Source organism: Chlamydotis macqueenii, chromosome W (genome assembly GCF_036417535.1).
Source record: "Chlamydotis macqueenii isolate bChlMac1 chromosome W, bChlMac1.mat, whole genome shotgun sequence".
Lineage (NCBI taxonomy): Eukaryota > Metazoa > Chordata > Aves > Otidiformes > Otididae > Chlamydotis > Chlamydotis macqueenii.
This window is the reverse complement of record NC_141592.1, coordinates 51,780,779-51,807,897: the sequence shown is the minus strand read 5'-3', so window position 1 is coordinate 51,807,897 and position 27,119 is coordinate 51,780,779. Positions and strand designations below refer to the sequence as shown.

Here is a 27,119-nt window from a genome sequence, read left to right as displayed (position 1 = left end):
TATACATGTCCCATAACAGCATGTTAGCTCTATTAATAACAAGAGGAGGTCTACGGAAAACAAATTCTATAGCTGAGAAATTCCTAACAATTTTAAAGCGTAAGTAAACCTAGATTTGCCCTCCAAAGATAAATTCCTTTATAATCCCTTAATACACAATAAATTATTAAAAATAAATATTTATTTAGCAGAAAGTTTGGTACACTACCATTTCATTTTAATTAGTTTGTCTCAAGTATTTCTGAGGCATCAACTAGCAAAAGGTAAACATATCCTTCAAGCATATTCATTGCAACAGATTTCACCATACCCGACTATTCGGATTACATCCGTGTTCTCACAGGAAAGGCAGTGTTAGCTACACTCAACACAGTCATCCAGAAACGTTTGCACATACCTAAGCTACAGAATGTCAGAAGCAGCCATGGCTTCACCTGCTACACCAGTAAAAAACAGCACTAGGACTTAATAAAGTATTTAATTTGCCAACGTAAAAATCAATTACATCCCAGAAATATTAAAGTTTCTAATGATAGGAAGCATCTAATCAAAGGAAAACTTTGCAATGAGAAAAAAAAAAACAATAAAATTACATAACTAAAACAAAACCTCACATTTTAACTGCTTTAACATCTCACATCCATCTCATCCTCTCCCCCCCCCCCCCCATCCACTACTAGATGATAAGATCTTATAGATAAGAGCTAATGCCCTTCTTTTCTCCTAACCGTTCCTTTCATCTCTGGACTTAAAAAATATTTTCAAGACTGGAAGGAGTTCATAGAGTCCCTCACAAAAGCAGAACACTGGCCCCGTTACAGCTGTTTCTCAGCATCCAGAGCCTGTTTATGAACTCAGTATTCCATGACCTGTGCCTTGCTTTATTGTGTAAGAAAGGAAAAAAAAATAATCAAAACACAGTGCTTTAATTTTAAAGATATTTCAACATTATTCTGAATGTACTTTCTGTTAAAAAAAAAACTTTCAAACTTTGTAATTTAATATTCAACTTTAAAGCACTCCTAAAGTTTCCCAGTATCATCTAACACATATTTACAAGTAATCTTATTTTCAGTGATAAAAGAGAAAAAAAGTATTGTTTATTTTTAAAAAGGGAAAACAAGCTTTCGTGTCGCTTTCCTTCCACTCCTCTCGTACCTCTTGCTGCAGGGTATTTAATTGCCCCGTTTGATACTTGGACTAAAGGTTGTGACGCTCCTGGGAAGTAACTACGGGCTGCGCCTGCCTTCAGAAGCTCCCGAGCAGGGAGCAGGATGCCGCGGCCCTAGCCCGCACCCAGCTTCAGCTAAGAGCCTGAGGAGTGGAAGAGATACACTCCCCGCGCGCACCCGGCCGCCCCCTCGCGGGCCTCGTTCTCCGGAAGCTCACGCCAGGCAGCCAATGGGCTCGGTATGGGGGGGGGGGGGCGGGGAAGGGAGCAGAGACCTCACAGGCCAGGCGCCGACACCTCCCCTAGCCGACCGGCCAGGGCTAAAACCGCACCCACAGCTATTCCCCAAGAAAGTGCTTCCTCGCACCACCTCTCGCGAGACAGAACGCACAGATGCGAAGGTAAGTACGCGAGTCTCCCCGCCCCCAGCCCGGCTGGGCTGGTGCCCCTAATTAAGGGAGGGGCGCGGGCAGTTCGCGCCAGGTGCCGGAGAGGCTGCCTAACAGGCTCCCTGCCATTTGATGGTGGCTATCTCGACTGTGTCGGCGCCTCCCGCACCCCCACCAGCGCCAGGGGAGGCGGGAGCCTTGGCCTGATCGTCGGGAGCGGCGCCGGGGTAGAAGGCAGACGGACGAGGGAAAGGCAGCTTAACCTTGCTAAGCACCCCACAGAGCTCAACAGGCAGCCCGAGCTCGGTCTCGGGGTCCTCTTCGGAGCCAGAGGAATTCCAACTCTGATTGTCCGACATAGCTGAGCAGGGAAGAGCCGAACGACTCCTGCCCACAGCAGCCTCACCCCCCTCCTGCTGAAGGGACGAGAGCAGCAGGCTCTACCTGAGCAGCACTGCTCCGTGCCCGTAGTGCTAACCGCCCCTTCCAGCACTGAGGCACGCAAGCTTGAGCTTCCCCTCACCGTAGCCCCACGGCCTCTACCCGCGGTAAGGGCCACAACATTAGAGATGGTGAGGAGAGGAATGGACGACTACACGTCTACCTGCCACACACTCCACTTAGAGTGCGGCCGCCACAACCATCTTACGCGAAGGGGGTGCTCTGTGCCAGTATTTATCAGCTCCGCCCCTCGCCTTCCCTCCTAGCTCCCCTAGTCGGAGCCGCGCGGCGCTTGCTGGAGTTGTAGTCTTCTTACGTGCAACGGTAAGCCTAGCCACAATTGGCTCTCGGAGATGTAGTCCGCTGCAGTAGCCGTCTCGCTCCCGTCGGTGGGTGATTGCCATCTTGGTTTCGTCGTTCTGTAGCGCTAGTGGTGGGTTTCGCCTCCGTAGCCCGATAAGGTGGGAAACTGTTCCCTCCACCACCAGGCGAGGGTAGCGGTACTACTTACGGCGATGTTTGCTGCTTTTTTTTGGGGGGGGGGGGGGGGCTTTTTCTTTAATAAAGTGAAATGTTTATCCGGCCCTGTTCGCTTTCTAGCGTGAGAGAAGTGGTATCGCCTTCCCTACTCTAAACCGGCAGGACGTGAGGAGTAAGCGGCAAACCTTTCTCTTAAGTGGCCACGGAGCCCGCAGAAGGGGTGGGAGGCGCTGGCAGCTCCGAGTGAGACACGGGGGGAGGACGGAGGGGCGGACCGCTCCGTCTCGCCGCAGGTAACGGGTCTGCGGTCTGCGCGGGGCTGGCAGACACCTGTGCTGTTCCTTGGGGCCGCGGGGCGAAGAGGCCGTTGAGGTCTTCGCCCTGCGGGCGGCGGTGGTTCCGGGTTAGTTGCGGCGTGCCAAGTAGCCGCGCTGTGCGGCTGCGGGTGGGCTCAGCAGTCCACTCCTTTCCTGCTGCTGGGGAGCCTCTGCGCCGCTCGCTTTCGTTCTGCTTCAAGGGCTCAGCCCAGAGGCGTTACGAAAAGAGTGGAAAGTGGCGGTCAGCGGTCTGCCTCAGCTGTGAGGTAGCGGTGTCCTTTTATTTGCCTAATATTTTCACGGTTTAGGTAACAAAACGATAAATACTTTTTTCTTCAGAACTTTGTCTGAGATATGTATACTTGCCGATATTATGGGTGCAGAAATATTTGCAGAAAGGAGGAAAAAAAGAAGTCAATGGAACGTATTGTATCACTTCACAATTTATGAACAGATGTAGTGGGTTGGGAAGGACTGGCCCATCTCCTTTCTTGTGATTTCTTGAAGAAAAAAAAAAAGTGTGTTGAATAGTGTTAGTTGAGGAAACTTCAGTTTTGGAACACACACATCTGGTTATATCATAAGAGCAGTGTTATAAAATTGTGTTTTCTCTGACTTCCTTCTTGTGACAAATCACTGTGTAATTTTTCCATGTTATGCTGCTTGAAAATTTCCTAATATGTCTTGGTTTTTTTCCATAATGGCACCAGCTTATGTTCTTCAGTAAGTGTATCAATGTAATAAACTGTGAACTGTTTGTTCATCAAACCTGTCAGAACAATGGAGAGTTATATGAAGTACATAAACTCGGCCCACAAGAAAGATACCATGAAATACACAAGGTCAGCCACAGGCACCTGGCTATGTAAAAAACAGCATGCAGGACTGCAAAAGGGAGGGAGGGGAGGGGCTCATGAAGTTGAAGGGTATAAAACCAGTAACTTTCTAACCATATAGTTTGAAGAAGCAATTAGTGGGAGGGGGAAGTCTGTTCTTATGAGAGCAAGAAACAGTCTCACATTATCTCGAGGGAGTGATTAAAAGGAGCAAGGATTCAAAAGCAGGATGGCACCCATCACATAAATCTCCTTGTCAAGAAGGACATGAATCGGCTCAGACTGATAAGGACACTGCCAACTTGTGGGAACAGCACATTCCAGGCAAAGGTGAAAAGTACACCGTGAAGAAGACCTACGGCCTTCCTCCAAAAGACCCCCAAAGACCCTCGCCCACAATTCCTGGGGAGAATTTGTGCAAGTGCGAAGGACTGATAAGCTAATTAACATACAAAGCGAGAGTAGGTGGGTTTAGGTAATGAATATGTATAAGCGTCGATGAAATATTTATTGTTTTTACTGAATGGGGCGGTTTGCTATCTCGGTGTGCGCCGTTGGCGGAGCAGGAGACTCCCCGGCCGCCCAGCGCTGTTTTGCTTACTGGTCGCTTGCTTTAATAAACCAAATTTTTAATTGGCCAATCTCTGTCAGTTAATTGGACAAAGAGGACAGATAAACTATAACATCAAGATTATGAATACTGAAGATAAATGAACTCTTCTTTGTAATATTCTGACCATCATTTTTGTGTATAACTTGCTGTCTATTACTCTTAATTAGATCAAGCCATGTCTACATTAGCAACACTGTGGTGCAGGGGGAAGTAGATTTGTAAAGGAAAGATTTTGTGCTGAGGATGTAAAGTTTATCCTATAAATGCTTTAAGAGGTGTTTCTTCAGACTACCACTAGTCTGGTCCCATGGAGGGAGCCTCCATTAGCAGTTGGAATGTGTCAGGTGTGCTCTGTAAGCACAGTCTTACAGTATAGTTTAGTTTGAAAGGAATCTGTTTTGTCTGCTCCAAGACCAATCTGAGATGCAAACCAAAGCCATGGTAAATAAAGGTTTAGCCCTAGTCGCTACACAGTTTCTGGTTCCCCCTCCCCAGCAGGATGGGGGAGAGAATTGGGAAGAAAGGAAAACTAGTGGGTTGAGATGAAGACAGTTTACTAGAATAGCAAAGGAAAACTACAATAATAGCAGAATATAAGGATACTAAAATATACAAAATGAACAATGCATGATTTCTCACTACCTGATATCCCAATAACCAATACAGCCCATCCTGAGCAGTGATCATGGAAACAAAAAAATGAGCAGCAAGCAAGGTAGACAGAGAGATATCCCCCACCCCCCCCACCCCATGGCCAACTCCCACTTATATACTGAGCATGACATTTATGGCATGGAATACTCTCTTTGGCCAGTTTGGGTCAATTTGTTTGTCTGTCTCTCTCCCAGCTTCCTGCACCTGTGCATTAGCGAGACTTGGAAAGCCAGACAGTGTCCTTGGTCTCATTCACAACAACTGGTATCATCAGAATGTTTTTATCAACATTCTTCACATCTGAAATCCAAAACACACCAGCTACTGAGAGGAAAATTAACTCCATCCCTGCTGAAACCAGGACAGTATCCACTCCTCATTCCATGCCATCCATGTCATGCTTTGATATTGTCGTAGTTCAGCCCCAACAGGGACCAGACTACGCAGTCTCTCTCTCACTCCCCCCCCACTCTCTGAGAGAATAGGAGGAGATTTGACAAACAAAAGAAAACCAGGAAAAAAAAAAACCAAACACGCGGGTTGAGATTGAACAAAAAGTAAATTTAACAGTAATGACAGAAGAAAACAAGACAGTGATGGAACACAAATACAGTATAATAGCTCACAACAGAACTCCACATCCAGTCTCTTCCAACTAGGAGGGCCTCCCTTCAGCACCCTCCTCACTTATATACTGAGCATGATGTCAGATGGGATGGACTAGCCCTTTGGCTAATTTGGGTAAATTAACCCCAGCTGTTAGCTAATTAGTTAACTATCCCAGCCATAGGGGCTACCAGCTTCAGTTCTCCACCCAGCTCAGGTAAATATTAACTCTATCCTGGCCAGAACCAGGACAGATATATACACCCAGATAACATTCCCTCAATTTATGGGCTATCCCTCCGAAGTCTGTTGAGTTCATTTAATCCATGACTTTGGGTTCCATCTGTCATAGCAGTCTTTCAGGGCAGGAGAGATGGTATGTGCGAGCGATGGAGGAACGTACGACAAAAGACTCAATATGAGTAATAAGCGTAGTTCCATTTATTAGTCCTGGATGCACATATTTATATTGCTAAGATAAAATATGCCTACTAGTCATTGCGTGATTGGCTTAAGCTCTAATGGTTACATTTGCATATCCCTCCTACTTGCAGTTAGTTAACCTGGAAAGTCCATTAACCTGGAAAGTCCTGTACTTTTCATGTTTTCACTTTCTCAAAGTTGTTTGCAATCTTCTTCAAGGTTGCTTTGTTTACTTTCTCACAGGAAGCTTCATTACTTTCTCACAGGCGGCCTCATTATTTTCTCACAGGTGGCTTCAGTACTTTCTTACAGGCAGCTTCAGTACTTTCTCATAGGCGGCTTCAGCGATGTCCTTGAGGCCTGCTGCTCACAAACATAACAATTCCATTTGGTCTGGATTGTTCACTAAGTGTCCCTGATACTCCAGGTATCCAACAATTCCCCTTTTTGTTTTGAACAATCCAGACCCACTTATGCACTAATAACAAAAAATCAATGGCTGCTAGATTCTGCAAAAATATCATGACGCATGCTATCCATGTCTTCTAATAATCCTGATAACATGCTAGAGGTTAAATTCATTTGCTTTTGTGCCCAACAAGCTAATTTATTTAAGTTAGCTAAAGCTTTTTGCAGTTGCTGCCCAAGGAACAAATAAAGATAATGCTATCCGCTCAGCTGTACCCAACAGGGTTAAATTGCCATCACAATGGGGAGTCAATACTTTTAGCGATCTTCTTGCTCGCGTATGATTCCGTAATGGAGCAAACATTATCAATTTTCTAAAATAACATGGTCCTCCTATGGCCCTTTTTGGTACTCCTGACCTTATTTTACTACAATATCAACTAGGTTCATGTAGGCCTCTACTGAATCCCCCTTTTTTTTTGTTTTTTTTTTTATGAGCCAGATTGTCTGTATTGAGTTGTTAATCATTTTTCGCAAGCATGGTATGTTAATGATTATGCCTAGTATGATGCCTAGTATCACAATTCCGATTTTAACCAAGGACAGCAACCACCCAGCTATGCCACACACAAGCTTAGTTAATAAAATTACTGATCACACGTTATACATATTCATGATTACAGAGCAAAGCTAAGTTTCACTACCTTCTAGTAATTTTCTACTATAACATTCTTCTACTATTATAGATATAACAACTCCAGTAACTTTCTTATCTATAAGAGCAATGACTAGTTTTCTGCAGGCCTCTGTTGAAACAAGCCATAAATTCTGCTAACAATGTTTTGTATCTTAAAGCTTCCCTTCTCATTCCATGGCTTTCTTCCTGAGAGTATGATTGCATTCCTCCCCCAAGGTCGGTGTGCTTTCACTGATACCATACTGACTCAGCGAAATACCACATCTCCCCCTTCTTTGTTTATGAGAAGAGGCTTGTTTCAACGCTTTATCTATTAAAGTCTGCACACATTTTAAGACACAGAATTATAGGTCAAAATACAAATATAAAATGAATGAATAAGCATCCTACAGCTATTAGTAACAAGCTTATATCCAGTCACCAAAAGATTTCTGAATATATCAAAACCATCACTTTGTTGCTGTTTTTGTACTCCTTTTTGCAAGTTTTGAATACTTTTGTGAATAGATTCCGAATGATCAGACGGATTCATGCAGCAAAGCCCATCAAAATCCTGACAATCATGATTTTGTGCTAATAATAAAAAAAATCTATTGCTGATCTATTCTGTTACTAACCCAACTATGCCAAAGACACCGCTGAGCAAGAGGATGATTATCAGCCGGGTCAGAGCAGAGAAGGGAGGCAGGCGCAGCACCTTCAGGGCGTCCCCTGTTGTTAATAAAGTGTGCTCGGGGTCCGTCCTCTCCCCTCCGCTCCAAGCCACCTCTGTTTATCCCCTCAGCAGATTCAGTGAAAGAGTACTGACCAGGTGTTGCTGCACGCGTGGTCAGCGCATACAACAAGGCCTGACCAGACGTTGCTGCATGTGTGGCTAGCACATGCAACAAGGCCTGTCAAAATATGTGCTCTGCAGGCTAACAGCGGTTCTGTTTTGTAAAGTAGCATAGTATATAGAATCTACATCAGTTAACAGCGTTGATAGTGCCGATGCAGTTGTATTTATTTGCTTAGCAAGCCAACAGTCCAATTTATTTAGCATAGTTAATGCCTAGGCACTTGCCACACCAGGTGTAAAGACTGAAGCAGCAATAATTTTACTTAGTTTCCAAAACTCTGTATTATCTTGGCAACCAGATTCAATGCTATGTATGCTTCCTTTAGGTCTTCTATGCTGTCTGGATTTTGATATGTGCTCGCATGATTACGTCATGCTGTGTCGTTGCAATGTATAGATCTTAAAGCATTTACAATCATTACCCCTCTAGAAACATTAGCTCTTGAATAGTTAAAAAAAAATAATAGACAGAAGTCCATCTTTACTGATCCCCAAAAGTTCCATCTTTTGTAGTTTTAGCACTCAGCACTCGTGGTTGCTGCTGTTTTACACAGAGTTGCCGTCCTACCGGTGTCTGGCAGGTCAACCAAACATGTTCTGAAATACCCGCAGATGATACAGACAGGGATCCACTTGTTTACTGCTCCTGTAAAGACATGAGCGTATCCCTTCCCCCATGTTATAAGAGGGAACAGTCCTTCCACTTATACAAAGCTCGACTCAGACAGGAGTATCTGTTAACCATGTCAGGGGCGGGGGGGTGGGGGCGCCTGGCGGCAGCCGTGGCCCCAAGCATATAAGAGGAAAGAAAACTAAAACCTGAGGTTTAAGACAAGAATAGGGAGGGATCCTTAAAGCCACCGCTACAGGCAAAACAGACCATCACTAAAACCAAAGCAGGATAAGGAAAAAGGGAACAAGACAACCTCCCCCCACCCCTCCCTCTTCCCGGGCTTAACACCATCTCCACCTCCCTCCCCTGCCCCCTGAGCGGGACAGGAATGGGGGGTGGGGGGCGGGAAGAGGCAATGGGAGTTACAGTCAGTTAATCACGCTCCGCTTTATTGATATCAATGGTTTAACTGCTGCACCTACAGCAGCAGCCATGACTGTAGCCTTTTCTTTTTCTAACATTCGCTCGGCAGCTTCCAGCAGTTGCCCTGTACTAGATCCTTTTGGCAGCACACTAAGGGCTCTCTTAGTTTTGTTTTGTTTGTTTGTTTGTTTGTTTTTCATTAGCATTATTAAAGGCAAGCATATCTAAGAACTTTGCTTTCATGTCATCATCCAGATCAGGGTGAGCCATAATTGCAGTGTGCAACCGATCAATAAATTTCCCATATGGTTCTGTGGGACCTTGCCTTACTGACGTAAAGGCAGGTCCGGACTTTTCATCGTACACCCTAGCAAGCGCTCTATAAGCCAAATCTTGGCCCAGATGTAACACTTCGGTAGCAAATTACGCTTGCCAATCAGATCGTGTGTAGGGTCCCGCTCCCATCAGCATTTGAGTTTGCACCCCGAATAATGGATCACCCTGTTGTCGAGGCGATGCAGCTGCCCTATCACAAGCAGCCTGCCAGTACTGAAAGAACTGCAGCTGCTGTGACAGTAGCAAAAGCATCTGGACAATCATTCTAATATCATAAGGAGCTAACAACTGTGACAAAAAAATATGCTGCAACACAGATTGAGTATATGATTTTAGCCCATACTGAGTAACTGCACTTTTAGCTTCCTTCAATATTTTCCAGTCTAATGCTTTCCACACACTTCTCCCAGTATTATTGGTCACAACTGGAAATGCCATGGGAAAAGGCTGTCCTTCTATCACGGCATCTCGAATCACCTCTTTCCACCGCGCTGTCAGATTCGGATCCCCGGCCCCTCCCGCCCGCATCCCTTGCAAAGGTGCAAAAAGACTGATCTCACCCCATGCTCCATTCGGAACGAATAGGTTGGACACTGGCAGGTCTCGATGTGGCACAGGCGAAGGAGTTGATTAATTTTCCAGTGACCCTTCTAGGTGAACCTCTAGGGCTTCCAGCCTTTTTAGCGTCTCTTGCAGCTGTGCGTCCTTCAAGCCGGATGAATGTTCATCCCCCTCTTCCTCACGCCATGGTGGCGGGGAAGAAGGTGGTAACGGGGGATAAACCGGAGCTGTTGGCGCCGGCGAAAAGGCTCGTGACTCTGAGCCTGCACTGGCACAGCGTGGCAGGGTGCCTGGCAGTGGTACATCTGATGGTGGTGAAAAGTCTTTGGCAGTTTTTCCCTCTGGTGCCCACATATCTATAGTTATAGGGGCTGTGGTTGCAGTTCCTGGAGTCCTTGCTGGGGCTCGAACCCCCCCACCCTCAGCACAAGCCGGGGCGGTGGCAGGGCTCGTTAAACCCAAGAACAGCATGCTGGTAGCGGAGGTGGACCTGTCGGCTGGAGTTAAGGCCGCAAAAGCAGATGCGGCAACTAAACGCTCGGCTTTCATGCTTATCAATGTTTCGTTAATTAGCTTCCACACGGTGGAGATCCCTGACTTATTTCATCCCACAGCTTTTTTCTTATCTTTTCCCATGTTGCGAGTTCAAAAGGATCATCAACTGTGGGGATTAACTCCCTTTTCTTTGCCCACTGCAGCAAAGCTTCTAGGATGGCCAAGTCATAACTCAGTCCTCTTATAGAGAGCATAATAATTCTAGGGCTACCTCCTTTTCCATTATTGCTGGCAGTTTCACAATTGGCGGTCCCTGATTAAGGCACCCCTTTTTCCCTGATTACGTGCTCACGATTGGTGCTCCCTGATTAAGGCACCCCCTTTTTGCAGCTTGTCCTGTAGCCCTGGCAGACGGCGAACCCCTGTTTCAATGGTTCAGGCTCCGGATCGTTGCATCTGAAGGACAAATGCGTAGTCTATCTTGCCCCCCGGTCGCTGCTCCCGGTGCTTCTCTGCCTCCGCCGCTCCAATATCAGTGTCTTCTAGTAGTCCCTGTTCGGGCGCCATTTGCGAGCGATGGAGGAACGTACGACAAAAGACTCAATATGAGTAATAAGCGTAGTTCCATTTATTAGTCCTGGATGCGCATATTTATATTGCTAAGATAAAATATGCCTACTAGTCATTGCGTGATTGGCTTAAGCTCTAATGGTTACATTTGCATATCCCTCCTACTTGCAGTTAGTTAACCTGGAAAGTCCATTAACCTGGAAAGTCCTGTACTTTTCATGTTTTCACTTTCTCAAAGTTGTTTGCAATCTTCTTCAAGGTTGCTTTGTTTACTTTCTCACAGGAAGCTTCATTACTTTCTCACAGGCGGCCTCATTATTTTCTCACAGGTGGCTTCAGTACTTTCTTACAGGCAGCTTCAATACTTTCTCATAGGCGGCTTCAGTGATGTCCTTGAGGCCTGCTGCTCACAAACATAACAATTCCATTTGGTCTGGATTGTTCACTAAGTGTCCCTGATACTCCAGGTATCCAACAGGTATGTAGTGTGGGGTTGTTGCATGCTGCATCTGGAGAAGCATGGTACATGTACCATGGTCTGCAAAGTTGAAGATGTTGATCTCGAAGTTGTTGGGTGCCAGTTCTGGTTCCATCACCACTGTACCTCACTTAGTTTCACTGAAGTTCATTCTTCACTGATCAGGATGATTCTTGCTGCAGTACCTTTGATATGACATATAATAACTACAGAAATTATGACATACAGTTCAAATTATTGGCTATTTTCACCTAGAATCAGATCTCCTTGAGGTACTGTAACCAGTTCATAGGATTCCTATGCACAAAGGTCACCCAACATATGATATTTAAAAGCACAACAGTATTTATTGCTCTATTATAGCCTTGCATAAGCAGTTACTAGCATAAGCAGTTACAGTTCCTAGCATAAGCAGTTACTAGCATATTGTTTTCCCTTTGTGAGAGTCTTACCACCCCGACTAAGGCAGAGACACCGCCGAGCAGGAGGATGATGACCAGCAGGGTCAGAGCAGAGAAGGGAGGTAGATGCAGCACCTTCAGGGCATCCCCTGTTGTTTGTAGAGTGAGCTCTGGGTCCTTTCTCTCTCCCTCTGCTCTGAGCCGCCTCTGTTTATGCCCTCAGCAGATTCAGTGGAAGAGTACTGACCAGGTGTTGATGCACGCGTGGCCAGTGCATGCAATAAGGCCTGCCAAGTACGTGCCCTGCTGGCTAACAGCGGTTCCTGGATAGCAGCAACATACTGCTCAATAGCAACCCTCCTAGTTCCCCTCTCTGAGATAACAACCCTCCTAGCTCCCCTCCCCAAGGTCGCGTTCTCACATTTGTGTGCAGCTTGTAATTTCCCACAGTGGCCCTACGCAGACCATTACTGAAATCCCTCACACATGCCACCGCGTGGTCCATAGTTGGGACACTGTGGTATTCCACAACTCATACTCTCTTAAGCTTGTAATTTCTCACAGTGGCCCTACATGGACCATCACTGAAATCCCTCACACAGGTACACATCGGACTTGCCCATCCTCCTGCATCATCCACCAAGTACATCCAGGTCCTTGAGCAAAAGCAATCCCACGGGTGGGTTTGCCTTTGCCCAGGGGAGGAATAACCCAGACTGTCTTCCCCAACATATTCCTTACATGCACCACGGGGACTTTATCCCTGTGTTGATTTTGGTTGGGGGGGGGGCTATGGTGGCAGCTTCTGCGAGAAGGTGCTAGAAATCTGGTGGACTTGGCCAGGCCAAGCCAATTGGTGGCAGAATGTTCCCCGATAATGCCTCTGCAATAACAGAGGCATTTAAAAAAAAAAAAAAAAGACGTAAAGAAGCTGAAGTAGGGGGAGGTGTGAGCCTTGTGGGCCTTTCGGCCCTCACTCTCTGGCCTCCTGCTGAGTGGCCATCTGGGCCCGACTCAGCCCAGCCTGGCTGCATGAAAGTGAACAAAGGAGATGTGAAGAGAACCTGAGAGGCATCTGCCTTAGCAGATTGTTAAAAAGTCAGACAGTGTTCTTGGTCTCATTAGCAACAACTCATATCATCAGTGTGTTTATCAACATTCTGCACATCTGAAATCCAAAACACACTGGCTACTGAGAGGAAAATTAACTCCATCTTTGCCGAAACCAGGACAGGTGATCAAACTGATACGCTGATGTAGACCACTCACTCCTCTCTACCTCCTTCTATGCCTTTTCCACTGGACCTTTATTTTGTGCTTCATTGCTGTGTTCTTTCTTTCATCACAAACCCCAGTACTCAATTTGTACCCCTTCTAGTGTCTTAGAGATTGTGAGGAGTTTACAAATAATTGTTATAACTGGAAACAGTTATCACCTTCCTTAGAATAGTAGAACAGATACTGCTGTTCTGTATTGCTAATATACTCATTGTAATCTAAAAATGGTTTTTTGGACATCTTTAGAAATAAAACTCAATTGTAAACATCATAAATTTAGGGGCTTCATAACTTTTTTCTACCTTTTTATATCTCTTTCATTTCCACTATTATTGTTTTATTTTGTTCATTATATGTTATTAAAACACATTAATCACTAGTGTATAAACATTTTCTAGTATGTTCATGCTCATGTTTATGTTTGTTCTTAAATTTAAAACTATTTTTTAAAGAGAATTTGTGAAGGAACTTTGTTTATACAACAGTGTATTGCCTAGTAGTATAGGCTCTGAGAAATAAACAATTCAGACATGTTTTTTCTAAACCAGTTGTGGTCTCTGTGAATCACTGTATTAGGGTTTATCATCTAAATAAAAAAAATAAACAGATTACCACTATTTATTAATATATTGACTGTAAACACGTCTGTAGAAACAAGGTTGCAGATAGCTACCACTTTTGATTTAGTTTTTACTGATTAATGTTTTTCATAATAGTTCAATTCCTTCATTATTTTCTTTCTGGATTAAAATGGTAAAACATTTGTTTTCAGTAATCTAGAAGTAGTAGGAAATTTTGGTGAGAAACTTGAGATAAATCTTTCAGTTTAAAAGATCTTGTAAAATGCTTAATAGAGACAGGAGAAGATACCATGGTTCTTTTCCCCAGAATAAACTTTGAATTTTTGAAGTCATAAGTTTTTCTAGACAGAGCTACAGAGGAAATGAAAGCAGGATTTACAACAGAGTTGTATCACATCTTGCCTGCAGAAGATTAATAGGGGTTGAGTATTCAACTTGTTTCACTTATTTCGCTCTTCATATAAGCAAAGAATTATTTAAACGGTTTGATGAATGGCATAAAAGATATATTTTGATGTTTCATTTTGGACATTGTCAGAAGCAGTCTCTATTATCTGTTTATTTTGCAGTGTGAATTATTTACCTTTTAAAAGGCTTGAATCGTCTGTATTTTGTTATATCTTCATAGAATCATAGAATGGTTAGGGTTGGAAGGGACCTTCAAAGGTTATCCAGTCCAACCCCCCTGCAAGGAGCAGGGACATCCTCGACTAGATCAGGTTACTCGGAGCCTCATCCAGCCTGGCCTTGAACGTTTCCAGGGATGGGGCTTCCACCACCTCTCTGGGCAACCTGTTCCAGTGTTCTACAACCCTCAGTGTAATTTTTTTTTTCCTAATTTCTAATCTAAATCTACCCCCCTCTATTTTAAAACCATTACCCCTTGTCCTATCGCAACAGGCCCTACTGAACAGCCTTTCCCCATCTTTCTTGTAGGCCCCCTTGAGGTACTAGAAGACTGCTATCAGGTCTCCCCGGAGCCTCCTCTTCTCCAGGCTGAACAGCCCCAACTCTCTCAGCCTGTCCTCATAGGAAAGGTGCTCCAGCCCTCTTATCATCTTTGTGGCCCTCCTCTGGACCCTCTCCGACAGGTCCATGTCCTTCTTGTGTTGGGTGCTCCAGAGCTAGATGCAGTACTCCAGGTGGGGTGTGATGGTTTAGCCCAAATCACCACACAGCTTCTCGCTCACTCTCCCCCTCCCCAGGGGGATGGGGGAGAGAATTGGGAAGGAAGGAGAACTCGTGGGTTGAGATGAAGACAATTTACTAAAATAAAAGGGAAAACTACAATAATAACAGAATATAAGGATATTAAAAAATATACAAAGTGAACAATATGTGTTTTCTCACCACCCGATGTCCCAATGACCGATACAGCCCGTCCCGAGCAGCGATCACGGAAACAAACCCGAGCAGCAAGCAAAGGAGCAAAAGGGAGTCAGCAAGGTAGGGGGAACGATGCCAGCAAAAACAAGCAGGAAGGATGGATGCCAGGAAGGCAGATACCCACCCTCGCCTGCCCCCACTTATATACTGAGCATGACGTTTATGGCATGGAATACTCTCTTTGGCCAGTTTGGATCAATTATGCTGTCTGTCTTTCTCCTAGCTTCCTGCATCTGCAAATTAGCGAGACTTGGAAAGCAGGACGGTGTCCTTGGTCTCATTCACAACAACTGGTATCATCAGGGTGTTTATGAACATTCTTCACACACAAAATCCAAAACATACCAGCTACTGAGAGGAAAAATTAACTCCATCCCTGCCAAAACCAGGACATGGGGTCTCACCAGGGCAGAGTAGAGGGGGAGAATCACCTCCCTCGACCTGCTGGCCATGCTCCTCTTGATGCAGCCCAGGATGCGGTTGGCCTTCTGGGCCGCAAGAGCACATTGCTGACTCATGTTGAGCTTTTCATCCACCAGCACTCCCAAAGCCAATTATTTCAGAAAAGACATAATTCTAGGGCTTTGCTTTCTGAAGGCTAATTCTAGGTACTTGGTTGGGATCTAAGTTTTTGTGAAATGCTGGGTTAGCTGCTACTTGAAAAATAGTCCCATTCAGCTGTGTCAGCTTGGACACTTGGAATTTTCACTTCTGTGAATCCTGGCGCAGTTTTCTCTTCGTTATCAGTTTATCATGTACCTTGGCTTAGTACATTTATAAAAAATACTTAAGTCTTTCTTAGGAGAGTCTGTATTCTAGGGAACTAGGTTTTATTATATAGTGAGAAAAAGACAATAGTGAAACGGTAGCAGTTTTGAATGCACTAGTAGGGAACCTAGATGGCTAACACTGTATATTTACATGCTAATAACACTGTTGTACAGTTCCTCCTGCCAGCTCTGTTCTGTAAATTACTATAGGATTAAAACTGACAGGAGTCTTGTTCCCGGGGCTATTCGGAAACTAGAACTCTAGTAAATATCACTTCCCCTGTGGCTGAGAAGAATTGAGCAGGTAGTTCAGAAGGACAATCTGATGTGCTTGCTTGCACATGTCTTTGTTTCTTGGTAGTTTGTTCTGCTGAGAAGCAGAGATTTTAGAGCAGCCAATACATAAATAATTATTGGAGGAACGTGTTTTTACAAGGAAATGAGAGTTAAGGAGTTTGTTAAATTTTATCTCATCAGCCAGAATGTTTCCTTGTCAAATGAATACTCAGAAAAGACAGGTGCGCTTCTTGTCAGAAAATATGTAATGTAATGTTACTGTTTTGGGATAAAAATCCTTAACTCATCCAAGTAATGGATAAATCAGGTAGTATGAAATCAAATGCACTACTGGACTTTGTAGTGTAGCCTTTCAAATATCAGAGATATTAAAAATATTCTAGTGGGGTTTAATTTTCCTAGTTTCTTGAATGTATGTTTGTTCTTGTCTTAGAAATTCAAGAAATAAAGCAATAAAGCAATATATTGGTGGGAAACCCATTGTTCAAATGGCCTGGCTCTATTGATACATTAATTTCTATGCCAAGGTGTGTTAGATGGATTTTAGTTCTTTTAACAATGGTGACTCAAACAGTTGCATGTACATCTCAGAAGAAGATACTTCTGTGCAGTGAGTGGAATAAGAAGTGTATCTGCATGGTCATCAGTTCAATCTTAATTAGCAATTGGTGTAAAAACAAAGTGCCATTGATTAAAAATGTTGATTTAGATGAGTTGTCGTATTATTGGGAAGGTCTGATATAGTCTATTCTATTTATTACTTATAGTATTGCTTCAGTAGTACTCAGAGGCTTTGTTTTGAGGTGGCCCATGATGTGGTTTCCAGCTGTAATAATTTCCAGTGTAAGGGAGACATTTGAAACTGGAATTGCAGGATTTTTACTGAAGACAGGCTAGGGGATTGGTACAGGATCAAATACAAGCCATTTCTTTCAGGCTAGTTCAGTCAACTGTCCAAAAAGATGCTAAATTTGAATAAAGGTAGAAGCACTTGAAATTAGATTGTTGCTCTGATTTTTTTTTTTTTTTTTTTACTGCTGTTTCAGTCTCTTGATACTTTCATATACTATATAACCCTGTCTGATTGGTTCAGTTGAGTTTCTGTGCCTGCTCCTAGAAGAGCTTGATTGGGGTTTTGTTAGCAGTCTTTTTCCACTTGTAAGCATCCCAGGTTACTAACAAAGCTTCCTACACAGTAATGTTATTCTGTGGTTCCTCTCCACTTTTTTTGTTTTGCCATTAACTGTTGGTATCCACTGCTGAAGTCTTCCTCTTTACCTTTATAAGTCCTTTCAGTAGCAATTGGAAAGTGTCGTAGTTTAGCCCACTCAGGACCAGACTACGCAGTCTCTCTCTCACTCCCCCCACCCTCCTAGAGAACAGGGAGAGATAATATAAGGAAAAAGACTCGAGGTTTGAGATAAGGATTTCTCCCTGTCCTTAAAGTTACCGTTATGGGTAAAACAGACTCGACTTGGGGAAAACTGTTTATTATTAAAAACAAAGCAGGGTAATGAGAAAGAGAACAAGATAACTTCCCCCATCCCTCCCTCTTCCCAGGCTTAACATTATCTCTACTACCTTCCCCCCTTTCCGAGTGGCACAGGGGGGAAGAGGGAATGGGGGTTATGGTCAGTTCATCACTTGTCGCTTTACGCTGCTCCTTCCTCCTTGGGGGAAGAACTCCTCACATTCCTCCCCTGCTCCAGCGTGGGGTCCCTCCCACAGCCTACGGTCCTTTGTGAAACTGCTCCAGTGTGGGTCATTTCTTCCATGGGGTGCAGTCCCTCCAGAATAGCTGCCCCAGTGCGGGCCCTCCACAGGCCACAGCCTCCTTCAGGCATCCAACTGCTCCAGATGTATTTTTGCATTTAGAGCTATATTTTTGCTATTAACCACATGGATGACACCTTAAAATGTATGGTGACAATGGTGACATTTTCCTGAAGATCTCCTGAAACATACTTGACAACTGAAGTCAGCTATTAAAGAAAACAATCCTTAAAAAAAACATTCTGTCAAAAAATATCCCAATTTAAATAATCTGAATTAATGGAAGATGACTATTTATTATGTCTTCTGAAGATGAAATATCAAGTAAGTAATGCTGTATTTATTTCCAGCTTGTTGCATTTCAAAGAGTAGAAGATACTTGGCAATGCAGACCAGCACTCTTCTCTTGAACTTTTAGTAGCACTTGAGCTACTGTGGGACAATGACTGGGGGGGGAAATTAGTTTCTCTAAGATTCATTCTAATAGAAGAACTTCTAAGGTAAAATGGAGTTGCTAGTTCTAGGATAAAATGTGGTTGGCATGCTCGCTACAGCAGTTCCCTAGGCAACACACCCTGCCTCGCTTACCACATGCTAAGGCGAGCAGAACGAACAGAACGGAGGGTGGAGCGGAGTGGAGACACCGCTGCCAAACTCTGTTACACTCCCTGCAGGGATGGGAACTTCATGGTACCTGGTGGCTAGTAGGCCGTATAATAACTGATGAACTGCATTGCAACTGTCAAACAAGAAGAATACCAGTTGCTGAGCCAAAAATTGTGTCAAAATCGTGACCTGTAGCTGAACTTTGGTCACTATAATGTCATTATAATACCAAAACACACCTCCATCCCAAAAGCTACCCGCCTCCGAGGTGTGACCATCCCTCACTGAGCATGCATTCTGAATTTCTTTTAGTCTATACCTTTAAAAGCAAAGTGAGTAAAATTTACACCAATCCTAATAAAGGTATGTGTGACTAGAGTCACTCAAGCTCCACCTAAAAGTAAAAAACAGTATAAAAGTGGCTTAAGAAAAGGGGGATACTGGGGAAGATCTCCATCAGAATGTCTGGGACCAGTTGATGGGCTGACCCTCTCCCCCCCATAGGGACACCTATTGGGTAAGATCTCTGTGTTATGCGTGCTTAGGTACCAACATCTTGATAACTATTAAAACTTATTATATACTTCTTCAGTTTGGTTGCTAATGAGTGCCACTTAAGTCCTGGAGTAGCTTGGGGTAGAAAGAAAGTACCTCTGTATGCTTTTCCAATAATAAATACATGTTAAGTAATTTATGCCAGTATCACACTTGGCTTCTGCTTCTTGTAATCTGGCAAAAGTAGGACCACAGGATCATACTACAGAGGGTAAAATTTGCTTTGTTTAGTTTAAGATCAACTTAATATCTAGACATTTGACCATATAATTAGAGCCTATTGAAGGGTTCAGCTATTTACTTTCATAAGCAACAAGGGAAGATGTCAGAAGTTCACATATCAGAAGTATCTGCATGTATAAGAAATTATTGATGGCAGTAATTGAATAGTAAAAGCTTGGTAAGTTCTATTAGTTGGATGTCATGGCCCTACAAATTAGGGGGGGAAGCATGAATTTTACCCTGAATTAAACAATAGGGTTTTATTCAAAGCTTTTAATTGAAGCCATCTATTTCTAAAAGATGAGCTTTAACTCAGACAGAAGTTTTGAATTTGAGCTAGAAATTACTGTGAAAGGTTCTTCAGCTTTTTTCAAGAAGGAAATAGGACTAAATTAACAACAGTCTTCTGCAATTTAAAAATCATTCAATTTCTTTTAATGTAATAGTCTAATGAGAAGTATTTTGTGTTTAAGGCAGTATTGTTTTATCTGACAGGATAACATAGAGGCATAAATCTCATGTGCATGCGTAAGGTACTAGCCTTTACCTGAAGCTGGTGCTGTTCAATTATTTCTTTAAGGGAGCTTTTAAAAGAGTATGTTTTTAAGTTACTAAAAAAGCAAAATCTTACTGTCTCTAAACACTGACAGAGTTACAGGTGGCTTTATTTTGTGAGACCTCATGCTGGAGCAGGGGAGGAATGTAAGGAGTTCTTCCCCTGACGAGGAAGCAGTGGCATAAAGCTACAAGTGATGGACTGACCATAACCCCCATTACCTCTTTCCCCATGTGCTGCTTGGGGGGGGGGGGGGGGAGTGGTGGTAGAGATAATGTTAAGCCCAGAAAGAGGGAGGGCTCCTTATCTCAAACTTCGAGCTTTTTTTTTTTTTTTTTATCTCCCCCTATTCCCTCAGAGGGTGAGCGGAGTGAGAGCGCGTGGCAGTAAAAACATGGAATCCATGGATGGTATTCCAGAGACCTTTATTGTTAGTCAGCATTAGTCTTTTATACCCTAAGTTACACGCGAAGCACACATACTTAATCATCTAATTTGATTGGTAGCAATATACTGTTCACGTGCCTTATGCTTCATTTGGATTGGTTATAGTTTTTGGTTGTCTTTACTATTTTTGCCTTTGCTATTTCCTTATCTTGTTCTAGTTGCTGTTTTTTGTTATTGAGCAAGTGGTGTTCAAGGACATAGCCCAAATTCGTCAATGTCGAGCAGCTGTGCTGCACTCTCTGCCTCTACATTTCCCCCTTTTTGTTTTTCTGCTATCAATACCTGATGTAGCAATCTCTGTATCATTTTTTGTAGGCAGGTGACCAAGCACAGAATGTTAATGATTATACCTAGTATAATGCCTAGTATCACAATTCTGATTTTAGCCAAGGATAGCAACCACCCAGTTATGCTACACACAAGCTTAGCCAATAAAGTTACTGATCACACGTTATACATATTCATGATTACGAAACAAAACTAAGTTTCACTACCTTCTCGTAATTTTCTACTATAGCATTCTTCTACCATTATAGATATAACAACTCCAGTAACTTTCTTATCTACAAGGCCAGTGACTAGTTTTTTGCAAGCCTCTGTTGAAACAAGCCATAAATTCTGCTAACAATGTCTTGTATCTTAAAGCTTCCCTTCTCATTCCATGGCTTTCTTCCAGAGAGCATGATTGTATCCCTCTCCCAAGGGCAGTGTGCTTGCACTGACACCGTACTGGCTCAGCAAAATACCCATATCTCCCCCTTCTTTGTTTATGAGAAGAGGCTTGTTTCAACGCTTTATCTATTTAAGTCTGCACACATTTCAACACACATGGAATACAGATCAAAATACATATATAAAAAGAATGAATAAGCATCCTACAGCTATTTGTAATAAGCTTTTATCAATCCACCAAAAAGATTTCTGAATATAGAATCACAGAATGGTTAGGGTTGGAAGGGACCTTCAAAGGTCATCTAGTCCAACCCCCTGCAAGGAGCAGGGACATCCCCAACTAGATCAGGTTGCTCAGAGCCTCATCCAGCCTGGCCTTGAAAGTTTCCAGGGATGGGGCAATCACTTTGTTGCAGTTTTTGTACTCCTTTTTGCAAGTTTTGAATACTTTTGTGAATAGATTCCGAATGATCAGACAGATTCATGCAGCAAAGCCCATCAAAATCCTGCCTGCCATGATTTTGTGGTAATAATAAAAAAAGTCTGTTGCTGATCTATTCTGTTACCAACCCGACGAAGCCGGAGACACCGCTGAGCAGGAGGGTGATGATCAGCCGGGTCAGAGCAGAGAAGGGAGGTAGGCGCAGCACCTTCAGGGCATCCCCTGTTGTTCATAGAGTGTGCTCTGGGTCCTTTCTCTCTCCCTCCGCTCCAAGCCACCTCTGTTTATCCCCTCAGCAGATTCAGTGAAAGAGTAGTGACTAGACATTGCTGCACGCGTGGCCAGCACATGCAACAAGGCCTGTCAAATATGTGCTCTGCAGGCTAACAGCAGTTCTGTTTTGTAAAGTAGTGTAGCGTATAGAATCTACATCATTTAGCAGCACTGATAGTGCCGATGCAGTTGCATTTGTTTGCTTAGGAAGCCAACAGCCCAATTTATTTAGCGTAGCTAATGCCTGGGCACTTGCCACATCAGGTGCAAAGATTGAAGCAGCAATAATTTCACTTGGTTTCCAAAACACTATATTGTCTTGGCAGTCAGATTCAAAGCTATGTATGCTTCGTTTAGGTCTTTTATGCTGTCCAGATTTTGATATGTTAGTGCTCACGTGATTACACCATGCTGTGTCGTTGTGATGTATAGGTCTTAAAGCATTTACAATCATTACCCCTCTAGAAACATTAGCTCCTGAATAGTTAAAAAAAAATAATTAGACAGAAGTCCAACTTTACTGATCCCAAAAGTTCCATCTCTTGTAGTTCAGCACTCGCGTGGCTGCTGTTGTTTTACACAGAGTTGCTGTCTTACCATTATCTGGCAGATTGCCCAAGCATGTTCTGAAAGGGTTATTTGCAGATGATACAGACAGACAAATGGTGTCCTGTCCTGTGGCATTAGCCATAGTTACCCACACGTTTGTTCTTTCCATGATTGATGTCCATGGAGCTGCCACACAGCTTGTCCGACGAATGCAAGGCAGCTTGGAGCGCTGGTCATACCCATCGTGCAGGGATCCACTTGTTTACTGCCCCTGTAGAGACACAAGCATATCCTTTCCCCCATGTTATAAGAGGGAATGGTCCTTCCCAATTACCTGTTTCCAGATGCTTAACCATCACCGGAGCTTGCCCTCGGATGGCCTCATGTACAGTAGATGATCCAAAATGTTTCTGTATTGGGGAAGAATTGTCACTCCAACGATTTAGAAAATTGAGCACATACATTGCTTTCGCTAACTTTTCGTTTGCAGACTTCTCTTCCATTCCCCCTTCTTGTTTTAACAGCATATTTTTAAGTGTGCCATGGGCACGTTCAATGATGGCCTGTCCAGTGGGGTTATGCAGAATACCAGTAACATGCTCGATGCCCCAAAGAGCAAGGAAGGTTTGGACTGCGCGAGAAGCATACGCTGGCCCATTATCTGTTTTTATATGAGTGGGAACCCCCATGAAAGCAAATGCTGACATCCAATGTTGGCAAACATCTCAAGCACATTCTCCTATATGAGCAGAGGCAAACAATAAGCTGGAATGGGCATCAATGGTTACACGTACATATTAGTGTTGGCCAAATGACGGGACATGAGTTATATCAGATTGCCATAATTCTTGAGAACACAAACCGTGCAGATTAACCCCATATAAAGGTGGCATAATTGTGCTTTGGCAACTGCTGCAGGAACGCACAATTGCCCGAGCTTGTTCCTGTGTCAGCTTAAATTGTCGTTGAAGGGCTGTAGAGTTTTGGTGATAAAATTAATGGGACAGCTTAGCTTGCATGAGTGTGTTTGGAATGAGGGCCACATTAGTGAGAGCATCTGCTCTTGTGTTACCTTCTGTGACAGGTCCTGGAAGCGGGATGTGAGCTCTCAGATGTACAATAAGGTAAGGATGATCCCACACATGTAATACCGATAATAGCTGTTGAAACTGATCATACAACAAAGGATTATTAATTTCTTTTAACATTGCCCATTCAGCGCATTGTATTACATTGACCACATAGGCAGAATCGGAGACAATATTGAGGAATTCCTCTTTCCACTTATACAAAGCTCGTACCACCGTCACAAGTTCTACAATTTGGGTTGAACCTTCTACCAATTGTACGTCATGATGCCACTCATCATTTTTCTTCCACGCAATTACAGATTTGTGCGTTTTTCCTGATCCATCTGTAAATATTGTTAAGGCATTTTCTATGGGAGTGTAACATGGGCTGCTTAGGCCAATTAATGGAAATCTGTAGCAAAACTGTAATACCTGTTGGGCTTCTGGCATTAATCGCCTAGAGGAGGTTAAATCTGAGTCTCCTTTAAGTATTTGAAATAGTGGAGAAAGCAATTCTGTAGAGAGGCCTAGAGCCGGGCGTACCCAGTGGATAGCTCCCAGAAATTTCTGCAAATCGTTTAAGGGAAACACTGTTTGAGGGATTTTTAACTTTTGCAGCGCAATGGTTCTTTCCATAATTTGCCAGCCGAGATAATGCCAGGGACATACCTTTTGAATTTTTTCTTGAGCAATAACCAGTTTAAATCGGGATAATGCACTGGTGATATCATTAAGAACTCTGTCCACCAGAGAATCATCAGGTGCTGCAATTACGATATCATGCCTATAATGATAAATGAAGCTATTCTTATGTAAGTGCCTTACTGGTGCTATGGCCTGTGTGACGTACCATTGGCAGATGGTTGGACTATTTTTCATACCCTGCGGAAGTACCGTCCAATGATATCGCTGACTGGGTTCTGCCATATTGATTGAAGGCACAGAAAATGCGAATCACGGAGCATCCTCAGGATGTAAAGGTATAGTGAAAAAACAATCTTTTAAATCAATAATGATAATATTCCAACCTCAAGGTATCATTGAAGGAGATGGTAACCCCTGTTGCAAAGGTCCCATATCCTCAATTACTGAATTTACTGCCCTTAAATCCTGTAAGAGTGGCCATTTGCCTGATTTTTTCTGTATTACAAACACAGGTGTATTCCAGGGACTGTCTGTTGGCTGTATGTGTCCAAGTTCTAATTGCCCGTCAACTAACTCATTCAAACCTTGCAGCTTTTCTTTTGCTAAAGGTCACTGGTCAACCCAGGCAGGAGTATCTGTTAACCATGTCAGTTTTTGGGTAAGCTGCCCCCGCCCCGCCGGATGAGGGGGGTGCCTGGCGGCGGCTGCGGCCCGAGGCACAGAAGAAGAGAAAAAAAAAAAAAAACAAAACCAAACCTGAGATTTGAGACAAGAACAGGGAGAGATTCTTAAAGCTACCCTTACGGGCAAAACAGACTCGACATGGGGAAAACTATTCATTTATTACTAAAACCAAAGCAGGATAATGAGAAAGGGAACAAGATATCCTCCCCCTACCCCTCCCTCTTCCCGGGCTTAACACCATCTCCACATCCTTTCCCTCCACCCCCGAGCGGGACAAGGTGGAGGGGGGAGGGAAGAGGGAATGGGGGTTACGGTCAGTTAATCACATGTTGCTTTATGCTGCAGTTTACTAAGAGGAAACCTACAATAATAACAAAATATAAGGACATTAATATATACAAAATGAACAATGTACAATTTCTCACCACCAAATGTCCAAATGACCGATGCTCTGTCTGTCTTTGGCCCAGCTTCCTGCACCTGCACATTAAGGAGACTTGGAAAGCCAGACAGTGTCCTTGGTCTCATTCACAACAACTCTTATCATCAGAGTGTTTTTATCAACATTCTTCACATACAAAACCCAAAGCTACTGAGAGGAAAATTAACTCCATCCCTGCTGAAACCAAGACAGTATTCACCCCTTATTCCATACCATTCACTCCATGCCCATATACACACACACAGATTGCTTATACTTGTCTAGGAAACTTTCAATTTCCTCCGGACTATAATCTGTTAATTTGTCTGTTTGCACTGCCTATCCATTTACACTTAAAGATCTTATAACTTAACGCTGCACCTTGCACGGCAACAATACCAACCTGGATGTATCACTTGTTCCAATGGGGTCGACCTGCGACACTGCACACACTAGAACACTCAGCTATAGCACAAATATAAATCAGCTGGAATAAGCTTACGTCCACACCAACAACACTGAACAGTAACAAAAATATGACACCGTCAACATGAAGGACACACACACAAACACACCACCTCTATAACAAGGAAGCTCCGAAGACTGAGGGCTCCTTTTCCAGATCTATGGAACCTGGATCAAAGGGATTTTCTGGCTCACTGTTAGTCTTTGTTTCCACGGGCGGAGGAGCGGATGGGGTAACAGGTGCTGTCAGATCCCCTTTCTGCACGTGTGATTCTTTAAGGCTTCAAACATTTTTGCTGCAGAGAAGCTTCAGAGCAGGTAAAACTGCACTGGGCAGGGGATCTGAAGTGAAATAGGCAACCAAAAAAAGCTCTTTTAGACTTTTTTTGAGCCACCAACAGCCAGCTACAGTGCCTGTGCCTGGGCTGGCAGCTTGTGGGCAGGCTCCTGACTCACCAGGGGCAGAGCTGACAACTCACAGCTGACCACTCTTAATCTCTGAGTGTGACCTTGACCCATTGTCTGTGTGGTTAAAAGCAATTTTGGGAACTAGTTCTCACCCACATGTCACAGTAAGTGAGTAAAGGTGTTACTGACCACCTACGGAGGAGGTGATCAGAGTGTAAGCAGCCCGCACTCCCCATTCAATACAGTAGCAGCGGGAGTGGGAGTTGGGTCTAGTCTTTTCTCAGGTGACCTGCTCTCCTATTGACAGGCCCTGATGTCACAGCTTTAAACATGGTCCTCACCAGGAAGCGGGCTTCCCCCAAGAAGACTGTGGCAACCCAGACAGAAGGTCTGTTCAAAAATGCAGCAGTTCAGGTCTCTGGCTGCAGGGAGTGCCTGAGCCTGCTGCTGCCAGGAGAGGACGGGAAGGACGCCGCCTGCGCGAGGTGTGAGCAGCTGGACGAGCTGCTCAGTCTGGTGGTGGAGCTTAGGGAGGACGTAGAGAGGTTACGGAGTATCAGAGAGTGCCAGCGGGAGATTGACTGGTGGAGTGACTCTCTGCGACAAAGACGCAGAGATTGCACCCCCCGGACCAAGGAAGTAGTGGACCCTCTCCCTTGCCATAGTCAAGCGGAGAGGGACTGCTTGAGAGGAGAGGAGGGATGGCAGCAGGTCCCAGGTTGGTGTCGCAGGCAACCCCCATCCCAACCTACCTCGGTTCCCCAGGTCCCTCTGTGTAACAGGTTTGAAGCCCTGAAACTGGAGGGAGAGGCGAGTGAGGATGATGTGGGAACGCCGCCTCCTAGCTTGCGTAAGGTGAGGCAGTCGGATCCACGCTTGAAGACTGCCTCCTCCAAAAAAGAAAGAAGGGTGGTAGTTGTAGGTGACTCCCTTCTGAGAGGGACAGAGGGCCCAATATGCCGGCCTGACCCTACCCGTAGGGAGGTGTGCTGCCTTCCTGGGGCCCGGGTCAGAGACATAACCCGGAAACTCCCACAGCTGGTTAGGCCCACTGATTATTTTCCACTCCTCATAGTTCAAGTGGGCAGTGATGAAATTGCACAGAGAAGCCTACGAACTATGAAAAGAGATTTCAGGGGTTTAGGGCGTTTGGTTCAAGGAGCAGGAGCTCAAGTGATCTTCTGTTCTATACCTTCAGGGTCAGCGAGCAGCACGGAGTGGGCTTGGAAAGTTCCATTAATGAATAATTGGCTTAGAGGCTGGTGTTGA

The 27,119-nt window shown here is 44.1% G+C and overlaps 2 protein-coding genes across 3 annotated transcripts in view; one reads left to right on the top strand and one right to left on the bottom strand.

The window, feature by feature from the left end:
* The window catches only part of LOC147596804 (ceramide transfer protein-like), a 129,257-nt gene extending 127,338 nt beyond the window's left edge, over positions 1 to 1,919 (bottom strand). For both annotated transcript variants that reach the window (XM_086769541.1, XM_086769542.1), the window contains exon 1: positions 1,824 to 1,919. In XM_086769541.1, the coding sequence (XP_086625667.1) occupies positions 1,824 to 1,919 (96 nt within the window). The remainder of the gene's footprint in view (positions 1 to 1,823) is intronic.
* A 210-nt stretch (positions 1,920 to 2,129) lies between these two features.
* On the top strand, positions 2,130 to 27,119 carry LOC147596803 (uncharacterized). The gene is made up of 6 exons (XM_086769448.1): positions 2,130 to 2,185; positions 2,268 to 2,325; positions 2,602 to 2,653; positions 2,775 to 3,059; positions 26,158 to 26,238; positions 26,305 to 27,119. Exons 1-6 carry the CDS (start codon positions 2,130 to 2,132, stop codon positions 27,117 to 27,119), a joined length of 1,347 nt encoding a protein of 448 aa, XP_086625574.1.